The sequence below is a fragment of the Hibiscus syriacus genome, unplaced genomic scaffold (genome assembly GCF_006381635.1).
Source record: "Hibiscus syriacus cultivar Baekdansim isolate YM2019G1 unplaced genomic scaffold, ASM638163v2 tig00003721_pilon, whole genome shotgun sequence".
NCBI lineage: Eukaryota > Viridiplantae > Streptophyta > Magnoliopsida > Malvales > Malvaceae > Hibiscus > Hibiscus syriacus.
The window spans coordinates 1491934-1516359 of record NW_024061981.1 but is presented as its reverse complement, the minus strand read 5'-3'; the positions used below and the strand labels follow the sequence as shown (position 1 = coordinate 1516359).

The window sequence follows — 24426 nt, the reverse complement described above, 5'->3', positions numbered from 1 at the left end:
TATCAGAGGTGTTTTTCTTATCTAATTTACAACCTCCATAATTCTCATCCAAGAAGGCATGTAAACTAAAGTTAGAGTTTCTAAGATACCAAAGTCTTATACTAGGAGTGTCTTTAATGTATCTAAAGATTCTCTTAATGGCTTGTAAATGTGATTCCTTATGACATGATTGAAATTTAGCATATCAACAAACACTAAACGTAATGTCATGTCTACTTGCGGTAAGATAAAGCAATGATCCAATCATAGACCTATAAAGTTTAACATCTAAACACTTACCTTTCCCATCCTTACCAAACTTTGTAGATGAGCTCATAAGAGTGACTTGGGGTTTCACATCCTCCAATCCAAACTTCTTGAACATATCTTTGATGTATTTTGCTTGATTGATGAAGATGTTATCTTTTCTTTGCTTGATTTGGAGTCCCAAGAAAAATGAGAGCTCCCCCATCATGCTCATCTCAAACTCACCTTGCATTAACTTAGCAAACTTTGGCAAAGATTATCATTAAGATCTAAAAATAATGTCATCTTTTAAAATAATGTCATCAACATAAACTTGGACTACTAACAAAACTTTACCTTTATTTTTTTATAAATAAGGTAGTGCCAACTTTCCCTTTTAAAAACCTTTTTCAACAAGAAAATTTGACAATCTTTCATACCTAGCTCTAGGAGCTTATTTTAAACCATATAAAGCTTTTGTCAATTTAAAAACACGATTTGAAAATTTTGAATTCTTAAAATCGGGAGGTTATTCCACATATACTACTTCTTTTATAAAACCATTTAGGAAAGTACTTTTATCATCCATTTGAAATAAAGTAAAACCATGATAACATGCAAATGCTAATAACATTCTAATTGCCTCCATCATAGCTACGGGAGCATAAGTTTAATCAAAATCTATTGCTTCTTCTTAAGTATACCCTTGAGCAACAAGTTTATCCTTATTCCTCACTATGTTACCACTTTCATCTAATTTATTCCTAAATACTAATTTAGTACCTATAGTAGATTTGTTACTAGGCTTTTCAACTAATGTCCAAACATTACTTCTCTCAAATTGATTTAACTCTTCTTGTATAGCCATAATTCATTGTTCATCATTTAAAGATTCTTTGACATTCTTAGGCTTTATGCATGAGATAAATGCAACATAATTATAAATATTTTTAAGAGAATATCTAGTGGTTATTTAGATGAATCACCCAAAATTACAACATCTTTGACATAGTTGTACTCCCTTAGGCATGAGATATCCCTTTCCTTTAGAGTTAGATTCTTGAGAGCATCTCGAGTTTCCTCATTCTTTATTTCTTTCAATGATTCACTAATTTCTTTTCCATTATTTAAAACAAAATACTTGCACCCAAAAGGGTGAAAATAACTAATGTTAGGCTTTTATTTTTGAAAAGTTCACATGGAGTTTTCTTTAAAATAGGCATAATCATTACTCTATTAATCACATAACAAGTTTGTGGCTTCCGTCCAAAAATACTTTGGCAAATTGTTTTCACAAAGCATGGTCCTAGCCATTTCTTCTAAAGTTTTATTTTTCCTCTCAACAACTCCATTTTGTTGAGGGATCCTAGGGGTTGAAAAATTATGGTTAATTCTATTAGAGTTACAAAATTCATCAAAACCAAGATTTTAAAACTCGGTTCCATGGTCACTCATAACACTTGAAATTGAGTAATCTTTTTCATTTTGGTTTATTTTAGAGAATGTGATGAAATTTTCTAAAACTTCATCTTTGTACTTAAGAAAAGAACCCAAGTAAATCTAGGATAGTCATATACTAAAACAAATGCATATTGTTATCCACCTAAGCTAGTAGTTCTAATAGCCCCAAAAAATATATATGGATCAATTGCAATACTCTACTAGATGATACATCATTAATAGGTTTAAAAGAAGTTTTTTTTTGTTTGCCCTTAGTACAAGCATCATAAATCTTATCAAGATCAAATTTTATCTTAGGCAAATCTCTTACTAGATTACCTTGAACAATTTTTTTGTAAAACACACATGCTAGCACATCCTAGTTTCTTATGCCAAAACCAACAATCATACTTATCTTTAGCAACCAAACATACTTTTGAAATATCAATATTATCTAAATGCACCGTGTAGATATTTCCTATCCTATTACCAACAAGCACAATCATTTTAGAAGTAATAGCAACAATTTTGCAATCATTAGACTCAAATAAGACATTGTATTTCTTATCACATAATTGGATAATATTAAGTAGATTATGCTTTAACCCATCACATACAAAACATTCTCAATAAGTATGTAAGAGTTGTTACCAATAGAACCAATTCATTCAATGTGACCTTTTAAGTTGTCATCAAAAGTTATCACTCCTCCACTTTTAGATTTAAGTTCCAAAAATCGCCTTTTATTATCGGTCATGTGTCTTGAGCATCCACTATCAAGGTACCATGAGTTTGAACTTTTACTTTGTACCTTTTAGCAATGCTCTACGTACAAACATAAATTAAGTTTTGATTTTTGGTACCCAAATTCCTTTTGGTCCATTAATATTAGTTCCCAATAATATTGTCCCCTTGGGTATCCATTTTTCAAGTATATCCTTGTCATTAGTGGCAATGAGTCCTTTGGGGACCCATATGTTTTTAATAAATTTTCTAAATAATGTTCTTTGGAGACCTCTATGTTTGTAATAATTAAAGTTATTTTTAACATAGTTGGGTTTTAAATGTTCACATTTTTCAAATCTTTTTGTCCCAATATGGTTAAAAGAAGCTTTAAGATCATCAAGTTTCTTTTGATGACCATCATGAACTTTTGAAAGGAAGTTATGCAAGTATTATTTTTCTTTTCAAACTCTTCAAGTTTGACTTGCATATTTTTTTTACTTGACTTTCAAGTTCAAGATTAGTCTTAGAAATAAGAACATTTTTATCTTTCAATTTTGAAGTATATTTATTATGCTTGGAAATCATGTTCTCAAATTTTTCGGCTAATTCATCATAAGCCTTTTGAAATTCATCAAAAGAATTCTCATTTGAAATAGATGAATTAGAGGTTACCTTAGAATCATCTTCTATGGCCATGAGACACAAGTTGTCTACTTCTTTCTCCTCTTCATTGGAGGACTCATCATCACTCCATGTAGCTACATGTGTCTTGTGTTTCTTCTTGGAGGATCCCTTTTTCTTCAGTTGTAGACAATCAAATTTGACATGTTCGAGCTTTTTGCACTCATAGCAAATAATAAGATCATTCTTCTTAGACTCATTCTTAAAGCCCTCTTTTCTTTAAAATCTTCTTCCCTTGTTGGACCTCATGAATCTTTTGGAAAACATAGTCATTTCTTCATCTTCATCATATTCATTTGAGTCACTCTATTCTTTTGTTGACTTGAGAACAACACCAACCTTTTTCTTCTTTTCCATTTCCTTATTTTCTTCATATTTATTCTCTTGTTCATCTTCTTCCTTCATCATCATCTCATGAGTAAGAAATGACCCAATTAACTCTTCAAGAGTGAGAGTCTTGAGATTTTTTGCTTATATTATAGTGTTCTTCTTGGATTACCATGAATTAGGAAGACTATAGATCATCTTTCTCTTTAATTTCTCATTTGGGATGGCTTCACCAAAACCTTTAAGACCATTGACAATAACCGAAAATCTATTGATCATAGATTTAATATCCTCATCTGATCTCATCTTGAAGTTTTTATAATTATGTTTAAGAAGACTAATCTTAGTTTCTCTTACATCATTAGTTCCTTCATGAGTGACTTCAAGTTTGTCCCAAATCTCCTTGGCATTGGAACAAGATGAAACTCTCCCATATTCATCGGATCCAAGTGCACAAAATAGAATGTGCATTGTCTTTGCATTAAGTTGGAACAAACTTCTTTCTTCTTCACTTCATTCCACCATAGCTCTAGTTGGAGTAGAATGTCCACTCATCATAATGCTCCATGCTCTCGAATCACTTACTTGAATGAAGAGCATCATCCTATTTTTCTAATAGGTATAGTTGGCTCCATTAAAGTATGGAGGCTTATTGATGGGATGAAAATCATTAACGATGTTGAAACTTGATGTAGAGGCCATGAATGACAAGAATGATGACTTGCCTCTTTTAGGATATTCTCAAGAGGTTGTAAAATCTTTCAATGAGTCTAGCTCTGATATCATTTATTGAGTCAATCAAGAGGATAAAATAGCCAAGAGGGGTGAATTGACAATTAATATAATATGGAAGCTTTTTGCAATAAAATGAAAATTTTGACACAAGCAATTTTATAGTGGTTCAACTTCTTCAGTGAAGTCCACATCCACTACCTTAGCTTCCACACTAAGGATTTCAATAAATTCACTAATTTGTTCAAACCTTTTAGGACAAGGTGTAACCTTACAACACACTTAGACTTATACCCCAAAGTCTCAAGTGTACACCTTTCCTAAGAAGAAATTACAAATTGAAAACTTTGAAAAACCCTTACAAGGTATGTGCTTGCACAATTCAGAACAACTAGAACACTAGAAAGAATGAAAAAAAGAAGTACAAAAGTGTTCTTGAAAGCAAAAAAGAACGTTTAAGAATATTGACTTGAATGTTTAACTCTTCGTGATTGCTTTGGCTTTCTCTATATTCTTTTATCTTCACATATGACTTGGAATCTTGTTTTTATACCCCCTTCATTTAATTGGGTTGTGGTGGGAGTTCATAAAGTTGTTGGGATGAATTTTTTTGCAATAAATGTTGCCCAGACGCCTTGAGTATCGAAACTCGGGCTTGGAGTATCGATACTGCTTGCATTAAATACAAAAAAATCTAGTTGTTGGTGAGAGGGTAGTATCAGTACTCCAACATGAGTATCGATATTGGTATCGATACTTGAGCAGTATCGGTACAAAATTTACTATTAGAATTTTCATTTGCCAAAATCACAAAGGGAGTATCAGTACCACATGAACAATATCGATATTGTTCTTGCAGTATCGGTACTGCAAGGCAAAAAATTGATTTTTGACTTTATTAAATTCCAAAACCCTTTGTAAAAATGTTTGAAAAATTAATTACGGTATATGACTTGAAAATTCAAAAGAGTAAGGAGTAAAAATGGAGTTTTTGACCTTAAGAAGAATTTCTATATTCGAACGGTTAAATTGAATATAAGCATGAAAACCAAATTAAAAGTAATCTTAAAATTTCTTTAAAAATATTTACTTTTGATATATCAAAATCTCAAAGCGTGGTTCAACACATTTTGTTGTCCGAAAGACCCGGAACTGATGAGATCACTACCAGGAACGATCCAGGAAAACTCCCTAAAGGACCTATCACTCGACCTAGAACAAGAAAATTTCGACAAGTAACGGGGAACATGTTCTATGAAAATTGGAATATTAATAACAAGGCTTTAAGCGCCCAATTGAGCCATGCAACTTGCTTTACGTGCATGAGTTTGCATGAAAGAATATTGTTTGCATCTTAGAACACATGTTAGATTATTTGCATGTTAATGTTATCTAGATTTTTTACATATTTGTTGTGCATATAATTTGTACTAATATATACTTAGTACAAGTTTATTTGCGCATTTACTTGGTAATTAATGGCACTAACACGTGTTTTGTGTTGTTTATAGGTGAAATTCGACCAACAAAGGAAGAGGTGAAAGAACTTGCAAATCTGATTTGCGATGTAAATGAGGATTCGGAGAAGGCTTTATATAGGCTTGAGGAGACTAATGAGAAGCAATTAATTCATGCATTTGACCATTCTAGAAGAAAAATGAATTCATTTACAATTAAATGTTATGGATTCATGAACTTCATTTAAAGACTTTGGAAGCACAAAATCCATCCCCTTGGAAAATGGATTCATTTACTTCATGTTCCACCGTACAAACCTTAAATCCCATCACTAATTTATCATCCTTTTACCATCTATTTTCATTCAAAATTATTCTATCAACTAACACTACATTTCCACCCAATTAAAATTGTCCATTTTGAATTTCACTCCCAACTAGATAAGCACCTTAATTGAATACGATGCGTCTTGACAACTCACATGATTGAGATCATATAAAAATATTGTTTTACTTAAAAAAATTGCTATGTTTAGAGGGTTTAAACTCCATACATAGAGATTAGAGCTTAAACACTTGATCAACTTTAGTCCTTGTTTCACTTATGTGCAAGATCAAAGACCAACAAGTTAATTGAAGCAATTAAAATGGGTGTCCCTTGTTCCCATATGTAATAGGGTAAGGAGGAGGTAAGATAGTAGGCTGCCCCCAACACCAGATTGAGAGCAGCTTCCGTAGATAAGCACCTTAATTGAATACGATGCGTCTTGACAACTCACATGATTGAGATCATATAAAAATATTGTTTTACTTAAAAAAATTGCTATGTTTAGAGGGTTTAAACTCCATACATAGAGATTAGAGCTTAAACACTTGATCAACTTTAGTCCTTGTTTCACTTATGCGCAAGATCAAAGACCAACAAGTTAATTGAAGCAATTAAAATGGGTGTCCTTTGTTCCCATATGTAATAGGATAAGGGGGAGGTAAGATAGTAGGCTGCCCCCAACACCAGGTTGAGAGCAGCTTCCGTAGAAGACCTCCGAATTATGAAATGTCCTCCGTGGGACTCGATCCCACGACCTTAAGGTTAAGAACCTTATGCTCTACCAACTGAGTTTGATAGTCATCTCTTAATTGAAGCAATTAGTTGAACACAAACTAATCTAACACAAAAATAATATCTCCTATTATAAAATGTTAAAACTATTGTCAAACCTAAGAATAAAAGACCCATTCCTCTCTCTTTTTTCCAAGAAAAAAATTCATTAAAGAAAAAACAGTAAGAACAACCTAATTCACAACTCTAAATTAAAAATACAAAATCATGGCTTAAAAAAATACAAAATATATAAAATAGAATATGAAATTCTGAAACAGATACAAATATTTAATGCTTTAGTCATAAATCACTACAAAAAAAATTGCAATATCAGGTGGGAAAATCGAAATATATGAGCCGAAGTCGCCGGTGGAATACCATTAGGAAACTAAAGGAAATGCAATCCCCCGATCCTCTCCTTTACCCGTTGACTTCGTCTACATCAGCACATTTTGTGGTTGGAAACAAAACCTCATAAAAATAGAAATAAAAAATAACGAGACGAAGAGCTTATAAAAGGCATCGTTCTCTCTCCAATCATCACTCACTCTTCAACTTTTTTTGGCTCATTCGAGTACTCGTTTCAAGTATTCTGTTTCTGTTCTTCTCCAAGATAACAGAAGCAGGAAAAAGAGACGTATTCTCTTTTTTGCAAACAATGCTTTATAGTACATAAGTAGATCTAGCGTTTTTGACTTTTGTTCCATCATCCTGTTTACAGCACAATTTCACCTCTTGCTCTTGGCTTCGCATTCGGTCTATAACTAGTAAATGGATCGTTTTTCTGCGACGACACTTCTTCCTGATGGATTGATCCAGGGAACTGCAGATGATATCTCCATGCAAATGGTATTGATTTGGGGTCAAATCAAAAAGCCGTTGATCGTACCGTTGTTGAGAATCGCTGTTGTCGTTTGTTTGATCATGTCTTTGATGCTTTTCATGGAGAGGGTTTACATGGGAATCGTGATAATGTTCATGAAGCTACTTGGTCGAAAGCCGGAGGTAAGGTACAAATGGGAGCCCTTGAAAGACGATACGGAGTTAGGACACTCGGCTTATCCCATGATTCTGGTTCAAATTCCGATGTACAATGAAAGAGAAGTACTTTTCAATTTTCATTCCCGGAAATCGTTTTTCTTTTTTTCCCAGTGGTTAATTTTGATTACAACAATGCAGGTTTATAAACTCTCCATTGGAGCTGTTTGTGACCTCTCATGGCCTGCTGATCGGATCTTTATTCAAGTGCTTGATGATTCAACTGACTATACAATTAAGGTGAGTTTCGTGGTTTTGGGTTATCTTGTTTTCGTGCAAGGAGATTGACATTACTGAAAAAACAAAAATGAAGCAAATGGTGGAGTTGGAAGTCCAAAGATGGGCAAACAAAGGCATCAACATCAGGTACGAGATCCGAGGGAATAGGACCGGGTACAAAGCAGGGGCTCTAAAAGAAGGCCTGAAACACGAGTACGCTAAACGTTGTGATTATGTGGTCATTTTCGACGCCGATTTCCAGCCGGAATCCGATTTCCTTAGACGCACCATTCCTTTCCTTATGTATAATCCTGAACTTGCTTTGGTTCAAGCTCGCTGGATATTCGGTAATCCTCTACTAATATCAATATTAACAAAAGATTTCAAACGTTAGTGTTGTAGGACATTGATTTCATCATTATGATAAACAAGAGATCTTTCATTAATGAATTACAGTGAATGCTGATGAGTGCCTGCTGACAAGAATGCAAGAAATGTCACTGGACTATCATTTCACTGTCGAACAAGAAGTGGGCTCTTCCAGCCATGCTTTCTTTGGCTTCAATGGTAATGAAAAATATGAACAACGTTAACAAAAAAATAGAGACTATGGAAATTAATATAGATTATACTTGTATAGGAACTGCTGGAGTGTGGAGAATTGCTTCTATAAATGAAGCAGGAGGATGGAAAGATAGAACTACAGTGGAAGACATGGATTTATCAATTCGAGCTAGTCTGAAAGGCTGGAAATTTCTTTACCTTGGAACCGCACAGGTATTCTAAAATCGAGTTTCAAACGCATTAAGATATCTATACATGATAAAATCGGGTCAAGATCGAGATCAAATTCGACATTTTAACAGCTAAACAATCCAATTTATGCTGTGACTATAGGTGAAAAATGAATTGCCTAGTACCTTGAATGCCTTTCGCCACCAACAGCATCGATGGTCTTGTGGTCCTGCTAATCTTTTCAGGAAAATGTTTAAGGAGATTATTACAAACAAGGTTAGACTGGTAGATTTAAGGAGTTAAAACTTTAAGAAATTTGTTGGCTTACTGGATTTTAACCCATTCTCTGGTTAAACTTACCGCAGAAAGTTGCCATATGGAAGAAGATATATGTGATCTACAACTTCTTCGTGGTCAGAAAGATTGTTGGCCACATTGTTACTTTCATATTTTACTGCGTTGTTTTACCTTTAAGTGTTCTTGTACCTGAAGTTGAGGTTCCAAAGTGGGGAGCCGTTTATGTTCCTTGTATTATTACGATTCTCAATGCTGTCGGAACTCCAAGGTCTCAGTTCTTCCCAAATCAATGTTAGAAGAAGACATTGCAGCATTTACCTTAACCATGTTTCTCTTTTCAGGTCAGTTCACTTGTTGTTTTATTGGATCCTCTTTGAAAACGTGATGTCATTGCATCGGACCAAGGCTACCTTCATCGGCTTATTCGAAGCCGGCAGATCAGTAAACGAATGGATCGTCACTGAGAAACTCGGAGATGCCCTCAAGGCTAAAGCAACCACTAAAGCACCAAGGAAACCTCGTTTCAGGTTTGGGGACAGGTAAAACAAAGAACCCTTAAGCTCTCTTTAAAATCAGCAAACATGTATACTAATTCTGTTTTCCTGTTGGCAGACTCCACTTGTTAGAGCTTTTTATTGGAGCATTCCTCTTCTTCTGCGGGTGCTATGATTATATGTATGGGAGAAACTACTACTTCATATATCTTATAATTCAATCAATCGCTTTCTTCATCGTCGGAATCGGATACGTCGGCACCATCGTCCCCAACACTTAAAAGCCAAGAGGTTAAGGGAAACGCACTAAATTTTCATGCTGTTACAGGGATGATAAGGAGCAAATGGAGGCAGTTTCATGGTTTAGACACCAAGTAGGGTACTATAGGAATGGTTTTGAAGTGAATTGTTTGCAATCGCCGTTTTTTTAATAATAAAAGTATTATCTTCAGTGTTTACTGCAGCAAACAATGACCATTTTCAAAACTCAAACCTTCTAACAGCCTTATACAATCTAATGGTTGAAGAAGTACACAGGTCAAGAAAAAGGTTAACAAAAAATTCCTAGTTATTAATTTTTCGATTTCGAATCAAATTCATTATTACAATTCCAATGACAAACTAGTTTCGAAAATGTGAATGTTGGTCCTTTAATCAATAATTAAAAATAAAATATATATTATTTTATTTTAATTACATTATATAATTTATATCATGTAAAAAATTAAATTTATAATAATACATGATACTATAATTTAAGTGTTAAAAATATATCGATTTATTTATATATAAAAGAGTAAAATAATTTTAATAAATATGATATTTATATATATATATATAATTATTAAATATAAAATTAAAAATAGAATATATATATATATATGTATATTAAAAATATTATCAAGGATCAAGTAATTTGAGTGACTAATGATTCCATCGTACCAATAGCAAAAATCAGTCAGCCTTCTTCAACCTCAAATTCAAGACCTCTAGTTCTTCTTCTAACATTGATTTACCAATGATAATAATATTTCTTCTGAATTTTCCCCCTAAATTTTGTGTTGTGAAAGATTTATAAACTGAAACAGGCCAGTGACAGAATCTAAAAATTAAAAAATGAGTTCAAAATTTTAATATTTCATTTTAAAAAAGTTTGGGTGTGTAAATTTTCTTATTTTTTTCGTTTCCTATTAGTAAACTAAAATAAAGTTAACAGTTTTCTCAAAATAATAGGTGTACAATGGCTCGAGTACGGTTATACTTTGTTTGAAAAATCTTCAAAATATATTCCGAGAACGATTAATCATTCTGAAAACTCTAGCTACTTTGATCATTCTACTAGTGTTGCTAAGAATCTACGTGTTTTCTTCTTCTGTAATTAGTGATAGAGAAATATGGCAAAGGCGTTTCAGTCAACCTTCAGATAACACACCCTACTAGTATGTTTGTTTTATTGGTGCTTACTTTAGTTATACTTAAATTTATTTTATAGCTAAAAAATCAGAAACTTTTAATATTGTAATTGCATTTCATAAAATGATGGAGAGACGATAAACAATCGGTTGGTCCAGTTGGATGAGGTATTAGATCTCTTAATTAAGGTTAGAGATTTGAATATTGACAATAGTAAATTGAGCAAATTGGGTTAGGAGGGTCGCCCTTACTTATGCAATAGCCGATCCAAATTAATCGATTAATAGATCAGATATCACCGATTGATAGATAGATATACACGCCTCTATAAAAGATATATGATTTTTTTTGAAAAAAATTAAAAATTATTTATTATTATTATAGATGGACTTAATATTTTTTTTGATAAAATATAATAAAGAACTTATTTTAAATTTGATAGTGATGGAGAGCAAACTCAAAAGCAAATTATGGAGAAAAAATAAATTATTTTTAACAAACCATACAATTATGAATATTTATCAAGCGAGTCGATCGCGAGACGAGCAATACTCGAGTTTAGTTAAAAGAATTTGTTGCTAGACTCGACTCGTTACTTGTTAAGCTTGTTAAAATTTTTGTATGACTTGTTCTCGTTAAGAAAATTTATTGCTCGATTCATTGTTCGTTAAGCTCATTAACCTCGATGCTCGTCCCGTTGCTCGTTAAGCTCACCAAAATTTTTATTTTATTTTTTATCTATAAGTAAAATCTACTAATACTATATAGAACTTAATATGAATATAAATTAATAAATTTAACTAAAAAAAGAGTGTATGATGCTATTTTACTACAACAAAAATCAAACTCTAATTACTATTTTAATGTATTATGAATTATATTTTGGAGTTTAGACTTTAAATTTGTTTAATTACTAATTAATATTTTAAATTATTGATTAAAAATTAATAGATTAATAATTTGTCATATTTTTATTATCTATTTTTAAATTAGTAATATTTTGAATGAAATAATTATTTTAAGATAACTACTAAAAATTATTAAAAAATTAACGAATTGCTTGTGAACTCATCAAATAAAATTAGATTTTTCTCGATTCAGTTCGTTAAGATCTTGAGTCGAGCTCGAATTCAAATCAAATTATATTTTAATCGAATTAAATTCAAACTACTCATAAGTGTTAAACTCCTTAATCATCCTAAATATGATTGAATGACAAATCAGTGCAAATCGTGTGCCATCACGTGACAAAAAATATAAACAACGGCCCAAAGAAAGACGGGGAAAATCCGTGCTCATCACGTGATAGAAAAGCGCATGGTTTAATTTTCCTGAAAGATTATTATTTTTTCTTCTAAACCTAATAAACTCAAAATCCAACGGCTACAGTTTCTTTTCGAAGTCAAGGGCTATCGTTAGCTTACTACCCTCCTAATAAATACCTAACTCCGATTGTTCGCCATAAAACTCTCGTGACTAATCTTAAAAGAAGCACCCTTTCTCGTTCTCAAACACTCCCCTTGCTTTAGATCTCAGAAAAAAAAGCTCTAATCTAATGGCTGCTACAATCGTTTCCGTCAAAGCTAGGCAGATCTTTGACAGCCGTGGTAATCCAACGGTCGAGGTTCGCCTCTTCATCATATCTTCTCTCTTAATTTCCGTTCACTTTTTATGCCTTGTTATTGTCACCGATCTCTGTGTATATGTATTTATCGTCGTCACTTATTTCCCGATTAAAAAATTTGTTTTCGATCATTTTGCTTTTGGGTTGAACGATATAACGAGTTGAATCGGTCGATTTTTCTAATCATTTACCGCTGCTTGCATAGAATAAACGTTTTCGGTACTTATTCAGTTGTTTTAGTATTCTAATCGAATTTAATGGGGAGCTTTTTTAAATATGATAGGTTGATGTGGAAACATCGAACGGTAAAAAGGCTAGAGCCGCAGTTCCTAGCGGTGCATCCACTGGTACGTTAATTTATCCAGTAATCATCTAAATAATTAATTTCAAAAACTTTTATTAAAATTATTTACCTGTTTTTTGTTTTTTGTTTTAGGAATTTACGAGGCTCTGGAATTGAGAGATGGAGGTTCCGATTACCTTGGTAAAGGTGTATCAAAGGTCAGTTATTATTTCATTTTAGCTTCTATTTTTACTGGCATTTTTTTTCAAAAGTATAGCTTATTCACTCTCTGTTCTTCTCGAAATATATAGGCTGTTGCTAATGTTAACGCGATTATCGGCCCTGCATTGATCGGAAAGGTTTGTCTCTTACTTGTTTTCTTTTTCTTTTTGGATCAGTTGTAGCTGACTTGTTTTTGCTTTTGATTTGATTGTGGTATTGTTTTATCTACCGATGAATAATGGTATTGTTTGAATGAACTTTTAAACTTGACGTTAGAACTCCTTTTGGTTGTAATGATTATTTGCGTTTTGATTCCTTAAAAGATATTATCATATATGAAGAATGAGCTGATGTAAAAAAAATATCATAAAAAGTTGAGAATAGTTGTTTTATATGTAAGTAAAGCCTCGTCTTAGTTACTAAACTAAACAGGGCATTACACATTAGTTATTGTGGTGAACTTAAGGAAATAAGTCTGAGATTACTTTGTTCTGAAGTGTCTGTTGTCAACTGATTTCTACAGGACCCAACTAAGCAGACTGAAATTGATGATTTCATGGTTCAACAACTAGACGGAACTCAAAACGAGTGGGGTTGGTGCAAACAAAAGGTAGCTTAGCTGGTTGAGTCATTTATTTTCTAAAACAATTTTTGTTTTGAGTCTTAATGTTAATCTTTGTTCAGCTCGGTGCAAATGCCATTCTTGCGGTGTCCCTTGCAGTTTGCAAAGCTGGAGCTGAAGTTCTGAATATTCCCCTTTATAAGGTACACTCTGGCTCATTGGTTTTCCTTACTTGTTTTCTCCCATTCTATAGACTTATGTAAGTTTTTGAATATTAATGAATTCTATTATCTTCATGTCATGAAAGAATGATTTCCACTTAATTTGGTTGGGTGATTTATTGCAATTTCTATGAAAAGTGAAAACCATTTAAGTTCATGTCATTTGAACCTTATAAACCTGCCTTTTGGATGCAGCACATTGCGAACCTAGCTGGTAACAAGAAGTTGGTTCTTCCAGTCCCTGCTTTCAATGTGATCAATGGTGGCTCACATGCAGGAAACAAACTTGCTATGCAGGTATGTATAGATTTCAATATTTCTTTGGACCGTTTTGGGTCATTTGTTGATGTTAATGTTCTTTTTCTTGTGTGTCTGCAGGAGTTCATGATCCTCCCTACAGGAGCATCTTCTTTTAAGGAGGCCATGAAGATGGGTGTTGAAGTCTACCATCACTTGAAGTCTGTGATTAAGAAGAAGTATGGGCAAGATGCAACCAATGTTGGTGATGAAGGTGGTTTTGCTCCTAACATTCAGGTCAATCTCATGGTTTTACCCTGTCTTATATGTATTAGTTTATCTTTCAGTTAATTGACGTCATCTTTGTGCAAGTTCAGGAGAACAAGGAAGGGCTTGAATTGTTAAAGACTGCCATTGATAAAGCTGGTTACACAGGCAAAGTTAGTGCACCTTATAAGCAATACTCTTGCATTCTCTGTTCTTTCGATGTTAGAAGATGGCTAATTGAACATTTCTATTATTCTAGGTGGTTATTGGAATGGATGTTGCTGCATCTGAGTTTTATGGGTCTGATAAAAAAACCTATGATCTGAACTTCAAGGAAGAGGTGAACTCTGTCACAGCCACAAGTTACTCTCAATCATTTCGCCTTTAAGAGATCTGTTTATTTATTATTACTCTATCCTTTTTGTTATTCTGTATTTTCCTGTTTCCCTATTTATGTTATGCTAACTTTGTTTGCTCCTTTTATTTCCTCTGTTTGGCAGAATAATGATGGTTCACAAAAGATATCAGGAGATGCTCTCAAAGATTTATATAAGACATTCGTTTCCGAGTATCCTATTGAGTCAATCGAGGATCCATTTGACCAAGATGATTGGGAGCACTACGCCAAACTTACCAATGAAATCGGAACAAAAGTTCAGATTGTCGGAGATGATCTTTTGGTCACCAATCCAAAGGTAGAATTACGTTTCTTTCTGAATTTTCTTACAGGAGATCGTGCATTGATTCCTGATTGTTCTTTCCGTAGGAGCACAACATCACTCATTTGGTTTTTTATTTTTGCAGAGGGTTGAGAAGGCTATCAAAGAAAATACTTGCAATGCCCTTCTTCTCAAGGTGCTTCTGTTTTTAGATCATTTATGCTTTATGATCATGCCATTTATGCTTTATGATCATGCCATGTGAATTAATATATACTCTTTGTATAACTGAGTAAACAGGTTAATCAAATTGGATCTGTTACTGAAAGCATTGAAGCTGTCAAAATGTCCAAGAAAGCTGGATGGGGGGTTATGGCCAGCCATCGCAGGTTTGAATGAAAAACCTTTAAATGGTACAATTGTTTGTTTTGGTTTAAAAAAAAATAAAAATAAAAATTCTGGTTACTCAAGGAATGTTTAAAATATTTGCTTGCAGTGGTGAAACTGAGGATACGTTTATTGCTGATCTTTCGGTCGGTTTGGCCACGGTAACACACACTGAAATCTAAGGATACTTTTATTTCTGTATCTTCTTTGCTGTGAATTTAGATGTTGCGATCTTAATTCTAGTTCTTAACATGTTTTTTTTGTCCTCTAAAAAATAGGGTCAAATTAAGACCGGAGCTCCATGCAGGTCGGAGCGTCTAGCTAAGTACAACCAGGTTAACATCCTCACCTAAAAACATTCATATAAGTATATATGTCAAGCATTGTTTGATTATGTCAATGTTATTTTATACTCTGCAGCTTCTGCGTATCGAGGAGGAGCTTGGTGCGGATGCAGTCTATGCCGGAGCAAGCTTCCGTGCTCCTGTTGAACCCTATTAGGAGTTGGGTTCTGTTGGCAAGGATTGCTGAGGCGGGATGTGTGCGAGTTTCATTTCCGCTGAATAAGTTAAAATAGCGCATAGTGGGTTCGCTAGGACCCTAAAACTTTTCTTTTGTGTTCCTCCAATAATTTTGATAAGTTTTGTTCCAGAGAACAAAAAATGTCTCATACTTCGGCTTTTCTTTTGTACTTCCGGAATGTGAGCTACATCTGACAATTTTAAAATTCATGCGTTGGTTATATTATATTATGATACTGGTTTTCTTACCCGTCCTTATTAGTAAGGGTAAACTATGATGACTATTTCTTATGCTTCTGGCTTCGATTCGTTCAGTTTTAGTCTATCATTTGTTAAAGAAAGTTAAAATCTTTTAACGAAGGGTTTGCAATTAAAAAAAATCACATTTCTTCATCATCCTTTCAACGGAGACCTCTTCTTAAACGAAGGCCTAAGCTACAGTAAACTCGGGTGGGTTGCGGTATGTAAAATGGTGTTGGGTCAAAAGCCTCTCAATTGTGTGAACAAGAGCTTAAGTTGCGGGCCTCGCATGATTCTCGTCTACTCCCATCATTCCTTCACACAAATGGAAGAACAACTTCAAAAATACAACATATCGCGACGATGAAGATGATAGTTATTATCTCCTGACATGGAAATACAAACGTGGAGACAAGCTCTTTCAACCTTGATCGTATGGCCACGATACACAGCTCTTTCAAGTTAAATATGTACTATAACATATTGAGCCCTTATATATGCTTAATATATACTTTATATATTCTACTATTAGTGTATATGCTAAGGTAATATTTAGTTCTTGTAATTACTATTTGTGGTAAATAGTTGAGATTAGTTGAGGGAAGATGGTGATGGTTTATGAAATTTTCAGTTTGTTAAAGCAGAATCTATCGGTAAAAATATAATTTTGTGAGATTTTTTTTATTTTTTTAAATAATATTGCTTTCAGATTATTTATTCGAATAAGATGAATACTACTGTTGAAACCGGAGTCGGTTATGGGAGTCGCGATGCACTCCCCGCAACTCATGGGATGATTAAATCGCTGAACCATTTGCTTCAAACGACTCATGGGATAATTAAATACTGCTTTCATTCGGGCAATATACAAACTATGGAATCTTTGTTTGTCTTTTTCCCTTAGAAGTAGAATTTCACTGAGTATACAAACCACCAAGATTTTGCTGCAATATGCAAACTTTGTTGTGGAAACATATACGAAAGAGTTGCGGAGACGCATTGTAATCCATAGGTCTCTCCTATTCAAATTTGAAGACACATTGTCTTCATGAGATCTCTCAGAATTACTATAGCAGATACCCCATTCAAACAAATAATTTCATAATTACATTATTTTATGAATTCTTTTTTCCATTAACGTTATTAAAAAAACTTGCCTCTATCAATCATAGCATTTCTAGACTAGTACTTTCAAATTCTGAAAATATCTCCAGTGACATTTGCATGGAGTTGCCTAGCTCATGTTTTTCACAAGGGATGCATTGCTCAATGGATTTGCATAAACTTGCCCTACGTGAGGAGGAAGATGAGACAAAAATCACTCTTTTTTAAACTGATCATGTAATACCCCAAATTCTGAGCTAATAGTTTCAAATTTATCCGAAAGACATGTGGATCTTATGAATTTCATAATTTAAGTTGTCGGGCTCAATTGTGTTGGAACTGAGCTCAATTAATCGTAAAAAGGAAACTTTTAAATGGTAGGAAGATGAGAATGAACCAAAAGCATAATTACATCATTTTCAAGGATGAGAGCTTTTATCTCTCTCATTTCATCTTCATTCCTTTATTTCTCTTCATTTATTCTTCTTCCTTTCCCACCTTTTCTTTTTCATTCTTCCACCCAAGTACCATAGCTCAATGGTAAATTCTTGAGTTTCTTTCATACTTCAATTTCGTTCCTAATCCCTACAGAAACCTCATTTTAATGATTCAAAGCCATAGGTTTTTTGTTTGCAAGAAAAGTGAGAGTTTTATCATCCAAATCTTGGTGGAGAGTGATTGCTAGCTAAAGGAGCTCATTTCAGGATTCCTTAACCAAGATAGTGTATTTTTAATCCTTTGGTATATTAAGGCTTTTATAAGAAATATGATTTGTTAAGATTTGGGTATTTAAGCAGTTTCATACTTGATTCAAGCCATAAATGATTTGATGTAAAACATGTGTTTAATGACACCTTAAGACCCTAAGTGACTTCCTAAAGCTTTAGCACATGATTAGGAAAAACTAAGAACTTTAGGGTGATTTTTGAGTGTTTCCCGAGCTTAACTAAGACATTTCTGGGTTCGAGTATCAATTTTGGGCATTTTTATCTAGGAGTATCGATATTGCTCGGGAGAGTATCGATACTGCCCCTATAATATTGATACTCAAGGTATAGAGTATCAATACTGGGGCACATTTTCAACAATAGAAGCCATTGTTTCTTAATACTCATAGGGGTATTGATACTGCAAGTAGATTATCGATACTACCCACTTTGTATGGTTAGATTTGAGCTCGTTAAGACCCGTAAGAGCTAAGAATAATTTGTAATGGTAGAACTTAGTCTGTAAAGGAAGTAAATGGCCGAAAGTGGCCAAAAAATCTTGTAAGATTGGGTTACAACCGAAGTGACCATACTAAGTGTGATACATCCAAGTATCTTCAGTCGAGCACATATCGAATAATTAAGAACGATGATCGTTACAGAGGATGTACCGACAAATAATACGATAAGTAAATCAGATTAGGTAATAGTGAAAAACATGTACTTCGAGAACATCAGTGAATCGAGCCAATTCAAAGGGTATCGAGGAAAAGTACGATAAGGCGACTAGAGTGTCATTATCAAATAATGAACCCAAGTCAGGTATCTGGCTAGCTAGTCTTATAGACAAAGAACAATAAACACAGTAATCGTCGTAAAATCACGAAACATATAGAGAATTCTCTAGGGACAGAGAATGAATAAAACGCCCTTAAGTAACGAATGACCAGAATATAATCGCTTAATAAATTAACAGTAGTAATGGACTAATAAACCCCTCATAACTTTATAGGTAAGAGAATGAGTGAGATAGCAACTAGTGAGAGAATGACCTTACCTCAGTGTGTCTAGCTATGCTAGAGTGTAGTCAGACTACCTTAGATCCCCTAGAGAGGCATTGCTAGTGCGTGAGGCACTTCAGTGGTTAACTAGGGTGCGAGGCCTAAACACTTACGAAGAGTGAGTTAGTGATGTCAGTGTTGTGTGGTGATATGTAACACCCCCAACCCGTACCTAACCTGGATACGAGTCTGAGGTGTCACATTGACTTCTCAAAACATTGACTTTTACAAAATACCCAAGATTCAGTTTGATATTTCTAATAAAACCATATACTTTCTATGATATAAAACATATGGTTTTACAAAACTGATCAGAGCGTATCTAATACAAATCTTTTAACTACATGCCAACTAGATTATATATAACAAAATACATGTTATTCATTTATGTTCTGATCTGACCTTCAGTAAGGAGAAACTAACCTGTCTTGCTCCTCATAGCTCCTCTTCCTGTTTTCCTGAACCTACGTGTGAAACACTCACACGCTAAGTCATAGACTTAGTGAGACATAGAAATCCATATGTAAATTATTAAATGCATGTACATATCAAGTCATCATTTATATTTCCTCATACTCTTATATGATTATCCTTTCTATCTCTTATCTCTTGTTCATATGATCTTTTATTTTCATATTCTATATCTTATAACATGTTCTTACATCATCATATGAGTCATTGATATTCATTCATATATATATTAACATATATTCATGTATATCACATAACAAAAGCCATAACCCATAACATACATTCTTTCTTGCAACACATACTCACATTCACATATATCCTCATATAAAACATGTAACACTTTTCTCATTACAACTCACATTTTATTGTTATCCTTTTTTGTTAGCCCATGCACACTACTGAGAACTTAAGGTATGTGAGTACATAGAGGTTGTGCACAATGCTGTCACCACAGCTCATATAAATCCCATTAGGGGCGCATAGAATTTATCTCCTAGGACCACTATGTCCCGAAGGACCACTGTGTCCCGAAGGACCATTATGTCCCAAAGAACCACTATGTCCCGAAGGACCACTATGTCCCGAAGGACCATTATGTCCCGAAGGACCACTATGTCCCAAAGGACCACGTAGACCCTCGACTCTTGGCATGCCAACTATACCTATAGCTCTCTTATTATATAACATGGGCATTATTATTCATCTTTTTACATATTCACGTAGGCACATAGTTCACTTTCACATAACATATTTCCATGTAATTCACATTCACTTATCACATAACTTTTCACTTTTACTTGTATTCTTTTTCACATAGCTCATAGTTATGATTCTTATCTCATAACACATGTTCACATATACATATTCTTGCTTTCACATGGTCATGTATCTCATGTTAATTAATCATTTATATTCATATACCACCTTCATATCACATGATCTTATTTCATATAAACTTATATTCATATCTATTATCATCATAGAATCCTACATCTTATTATCACATAAATCATGGCTATCAAATTTATCACACAATATACATTCATATAAATCATATATACAAATGCAGTTAACTTTTAAATGCATATATGTATATCCATCTACTCATAAACATCCTATGCAACATGCTTGTATCTTTGTACTCATGTAATGTAATATCGGAATTACTCATCGCAAGTCTAAATTCCCTAACATAACATATACTTACTATCATGTACTCACCTGATCACCAATAACACTACCAAGCTCTTTCTCTTTCTTGCGTATCTTACTCTAACGACCTATCCGAACTTTGCTTTCGTTCGAATCTTAACTTGATAATCGTTCCGGAACTTGTTCGTGCTCGATATCTATATAATCGTACATTGATACATATCAGTATCCAATTGATATATTAGAATCTATCATTTCTTAAATCAAAAGAAATGTCTATTTCAATTTCCCCTTGAAGTGCATCGATGCATTCTACAGTGCATCGATGCATTCTTTAACATGTGCACCAATTGCATCGATGCACCAATTGCATCGATGCACCAATTGCATCGATGTTTCTTCTTTAAAGAGTGCATCGATGCACATTGAATGTGCATCGATACACCTTTCCCATAATTTACATTTTAAGCCTGAAAATCATCAATTATTCATTCAATTCTTCTATTTTAAGCCCATATTATGTCATTACATTAAACTACCATTACTTAAACCAACTTATATCCATATAAACCATCTTTATCTTCCATATCTCATCATGATTCTTAAAATTTAAGAATCTTACTAAACTTTCAACTTTGTTATTAATCATTTCTAACTTCATATATCTCTTATTCTTAGTGATGACAATTCAAATTCCTTATCAAATTACACTTATTAAATCTTTTCCAGAAATTCCTCTAAAAACTCATTTTCTTTAATCTCTTCTATATCTTTCATCTTGTTGTTTTAGAACAAATTAAGCTTTCCTTAAGCTTAATTATTATCTAATGATCATAACCCAACCTTAAAATTAATAATTAATCAACAAACAAAGAAACTCACCTTTGAGTCAAGCCTTCAAGTATGAAGAAGGAAGAAGAGAAGAGAACTCTGGAACCTTTTCTCTCTTCCCACGTGATTTCCTTATCTTATAAGGAAAATAAAAATCTTTCTTGTCAAATGACCATTTTTCCATTCAATTCATCTTATAATTACTATCAACTTTTATGATTTATTTTCAAATAAATCATTGAACTAATTCATGGTTCTACTCTAGTCACCAAATTCTGAAACTTTACAATTTGATCACTAACCCGGTATTGAGGATGTTACATGATATGATCTCGATTATGTGTTTCGAGTCATATACATTGTTGCCCGATCGTGATTCTAGTAAGAAACTCCGCAATGCTTGAAATGATTATGAAAGTGCAAAATTAACATTGTGAATATGAGATAAACAAATAAAGAATGAAATTGAAAAGGATGTGGATGAATCTGAAGTGGTTTGGAAATGAAAGAAGTGTGGTGGTGATAACGATTGAATGGATGTAACGAAAATGGTGAATGATGGTTGTAGTCGGCGAGGAGGATGATAGAAATTCAAAGGATGGATTGTGACCCGTTAGCTATATATAGCTAAGAACCGACAATATAATATGATGGAATCGAGGTGGAAGAGGATGGAACGTGACCTACTAGCTGTAGGTGAGCTAGGAACCAACGTTATAATAAAATGAAATGGAGGAAAGCTTCAAGACTGACAAGAAATCGATAGAGTTCTAATCCAAGAACTAAAATGAAAGCAACCTTTCAAAGAGTTTATTATGCAAAAAGTTCTAAGTAAAAATGCCATGGAGTACCTATTTATAGTGTTGATAGGCACCATATAAAGAGTTTTTACAATTAAAATAAAACAATCACCTAAATGCAATTGAATTCGATTAAATGACTTGTTATTCTTCTTATCCTTTGATGGCTGACCATGTATATTGAAAATGGATGAACAAAGCTTTAATTTGAGATAATTCTAGCCGTAAATTTGTCCAAAAAGGAGGGGTGACTCTTGGGCTACCTTTGCTTTGCTTGCAAATGGAAGAAAAGAGGATAAATGAAGTCATAGGATGAATGTGGACATCCTATATGTCCAAATCAACTTGTCTCTTCAAATTCATTGCTGATTTCATCACGTAATTTGGTGGTTAAATGAAATAAAATCACCCTTCATTGCTTGTTACCTTGTAGAATATGATCATCCTTCAAAAGATGATAAAGGCCTTGAATGCTAAGTTTTGAATATTGGTTATTGCATGTCCCCTTGCTTGAATGTGAATGGCCTTCAATGGCTGATAACACCAACCTTGAATGCCTTGAATTGGTGAATTAAGATGACCATCAATTGGTTGTCTCTTAGTAGAAGATGAAAGGACTCTTCCTTGGCTCAAACTCATCCAAATCATCCTTGTATAAAATTCCCGTAATGAAAATTCCAGCCTGCACTGTCTTCAGTAAATCGATCATATCTCAAGCTCCCGATATCATATTGAGGTGATTAAAAAGGTGTTGGAAAGCTAAGAGATAGAAGAATAATTTCCAATTGATTTATGGATCCAAAAAATCTGTATAGCATCCAGAATTAGAATACATTGTGACTGATATTCTTGCATCTGTTGAAACCGTTAAACTTCTCTCATGCACCTAGACAAAAAGGTGAACTTTATTCAATCTTTACTTGAAAACATGCATGAAACAATTAAGAGTTAGTTTAATAAATGAACTAGTTTAATTAATGAACTAACTTATTCAATGAACTAGATGCATGAATGAAGTAGCTTACTAAATGATCTAAATATGCATAAATTAACTACTTCCCTAAAAGAACTAGATGCTTTAAATGCAATGCATGCTTAAATGAACAACACACTTATTAAATGCAATGAATGTCATGAAACTAATAAAACTCATGCAAATTCATGCAATGAATGATATCATATGATAAACATATCTTAAGAGGTAAATACAAATATATGATAAAATATAGTGCATAAATGAGAAGATATAGGATGAAGTAAGGTAGAACTCTCTTTGAATCAGCCTTGGTGAACTTCAATGATTTAATCATATCAAGACAAAAGTTAGGGCTGATGGGGATCACATCATTCTCTCCCTCTTTAATGCGATTTGTCCCCAAATTGATGCTTGCTACAAAAAAAAAATAGTCTCGACTTCCTTCTAGCTAGGAACTTCTTCATTCTTGTTTTGCACAAACACCATTCTTTGGAATTAAGTTTTGATTGGTTGTCCACTTCATTTCTATGTTTTTCATTCGAACATGTATATGTTCTTTGTACTCATTCTTTGTGTTCCTTTGAATCATCATGAGGGTGGGTGGAGAGTTTTGACCTTTGAACTCCTTCAAGTAGGTAGGTTACACTATCTCCTTTAATCTTTGTGCCCTTCCATATGATGGCTTTTGAGTAGGTGGATGATGCTTCTTGCTTCATACTCTTGAATCGACTGATTTTGGGCAAAATATATACTTGTAGAGTAACCTTGTTTTTTTTTTGGGTAAGATAACTCCATGCACATGAATTATTTTGCTGTAAAATAAACCAAAATTAGGAAATGAAAAGTAATTGATAGAATGAATGGAAATAGCAAACCATGGTGGGTATTTAATGGGCGTTGGTTGCTGAATATTCTTGAAGCTTGGCATTGCTCTTGGAATGTCAACAAAATCAACTATTGCGACTTCAAGTGAAATATTCTTTAGAGCTTCAAATAGCTTAACTCTTGTAACATCAAGTGACTCATCTTGTGAGTATCCAAAAGTCATGTCTATTGGTGATTCAAATGACACATCCTTTAGTTCTCCAAAAGTCATGATTCTTGAATCATCTCCTTGAAAAGATATGTCTCTTAGATTATCCTACAAAACAAAAGAAAGAATAGGAGAAGAAGATTTTTTAGGTAAAATATGTTCTCCACTTTTCTTTTCTTTTC

The 24426-nt window shown here is 33.4% G+C and overlaps 2 protein-coding genes across 3 annotated transcripts; both read left to right on the top strand.

Annotated features, from left to right (window-relative positions):
• The first annotated feature begins 7455 nt into the window (after nt 1–7455).
• On the top strand, nt 7456–9783 carry LOC120181858 (glucomannan 4-beta-mannosyltransferase 9-like). The gene is made up of 9 exons (XM_039186905.1): nt 7456–7794; nt 7870–7968; nt 8042–8294; nt 8404–8514; nt 8588–8724; nt 8845–8958; nt 9048–9247; nt 9321–9518; nt 9592–9783. The coding sequence occupies exons 1-9, from the start codon at nt 7462–7464 to the stop codon at nt 9752–9754; spliced, it is 1608 nt and encodes a 535-aa protein (XP_039042836.1). The 5' UTR covers nt 7456–7461; the 3' UTR covers nt 9755–9783.
• A 2552-nt stretch (nt 9784–12335) lies between these two features.
• Nucleotides 12336–16075, top strand: LOC120181844 (enolase-like). Of its 2 annotated transcripts, none has more exons than XM_039186897.1 (16): nt 12336–12510; nt 12794–12857; nt 12947–13011; nt 13105–13152; nt 13539–13625; nt 13700–13780; nt 13994–14090; nt 14172–14332; nt 14413–14475; nt 14562–14642; nt 14803–14997; nt 15107–15157; nt 15262–15350; nt 15458–15509; nt 15627–15683; nt 15769–16075. In XM_039186897.1, the coding sequence occupies exons 1-16, from the start codon at nt 12442–12444 to the stop codon at nt 15847–15849; spliced, it is 1341 nt and encodes a 446-aa protein (XP_039042828.1). In that variant the 5' UTR covers nt 12336–12441; the 3' UTR covers nt 15850–16075. The 2 variants fall into 2 exon arrangements, with proteins under 2 accessions (XP_039042828.1, XP_039042822.1); XM_039186891.1 differs by having other exon boundaries at nt 12337–12510; nt 13994–14095; nt 14177–14332.
• Nucleotides 16076–24426: the final 8351 nt, after the last annotated feature.

Excerpts from the sequence above, each read along its gene's own strand:
- LOC120181858 (XM_039186905.1), top strand. The coding sequence starts at position 7,462 with ATGGATCGTTTTTCTGCGACGACACTTCTTCCTGATGGATTGATCCAG. Across the intron at positions 8,295-8,403 it reads TCAAGCTCGCTGGATATTCG|TGAATGCTGATGAGTGCCTG; the intron begins GTAATCCTCTAC and ends AATGAATTACAG. Across the intron at positions 9,519-9,591 it reads CGTTTCAGGTTTGGGGACAG|ACTCCACTTGTTAGAGCTTT; the intron begins GTAAAACAAAGA and ends TCCTGTTGGCAG.
- LOC120181844 (XM_039186897.1), top strand. The coding sequence starts at position 12,442 with ATGGCTGCTACAATCGTTTCCGTCAAAGCTAGGCAGATCTTTGACAGC. Across the intron at positions 13,153-13,538 it reads GCCCTGCATTGATCGGAAAG|GACCCAACTAAGCAGACTGA; the intron begins GTTTGTCTCTTA and ends TGATTTCTACAG. Across the intron at positions 13,626-13,699 it reads GGGGTTGGTGCAAACAAAAG|CTCGGTGCAAATGCCATTCT; the intron begins GTAGCTTAGCTG and ends ATCTTTGTTCAG.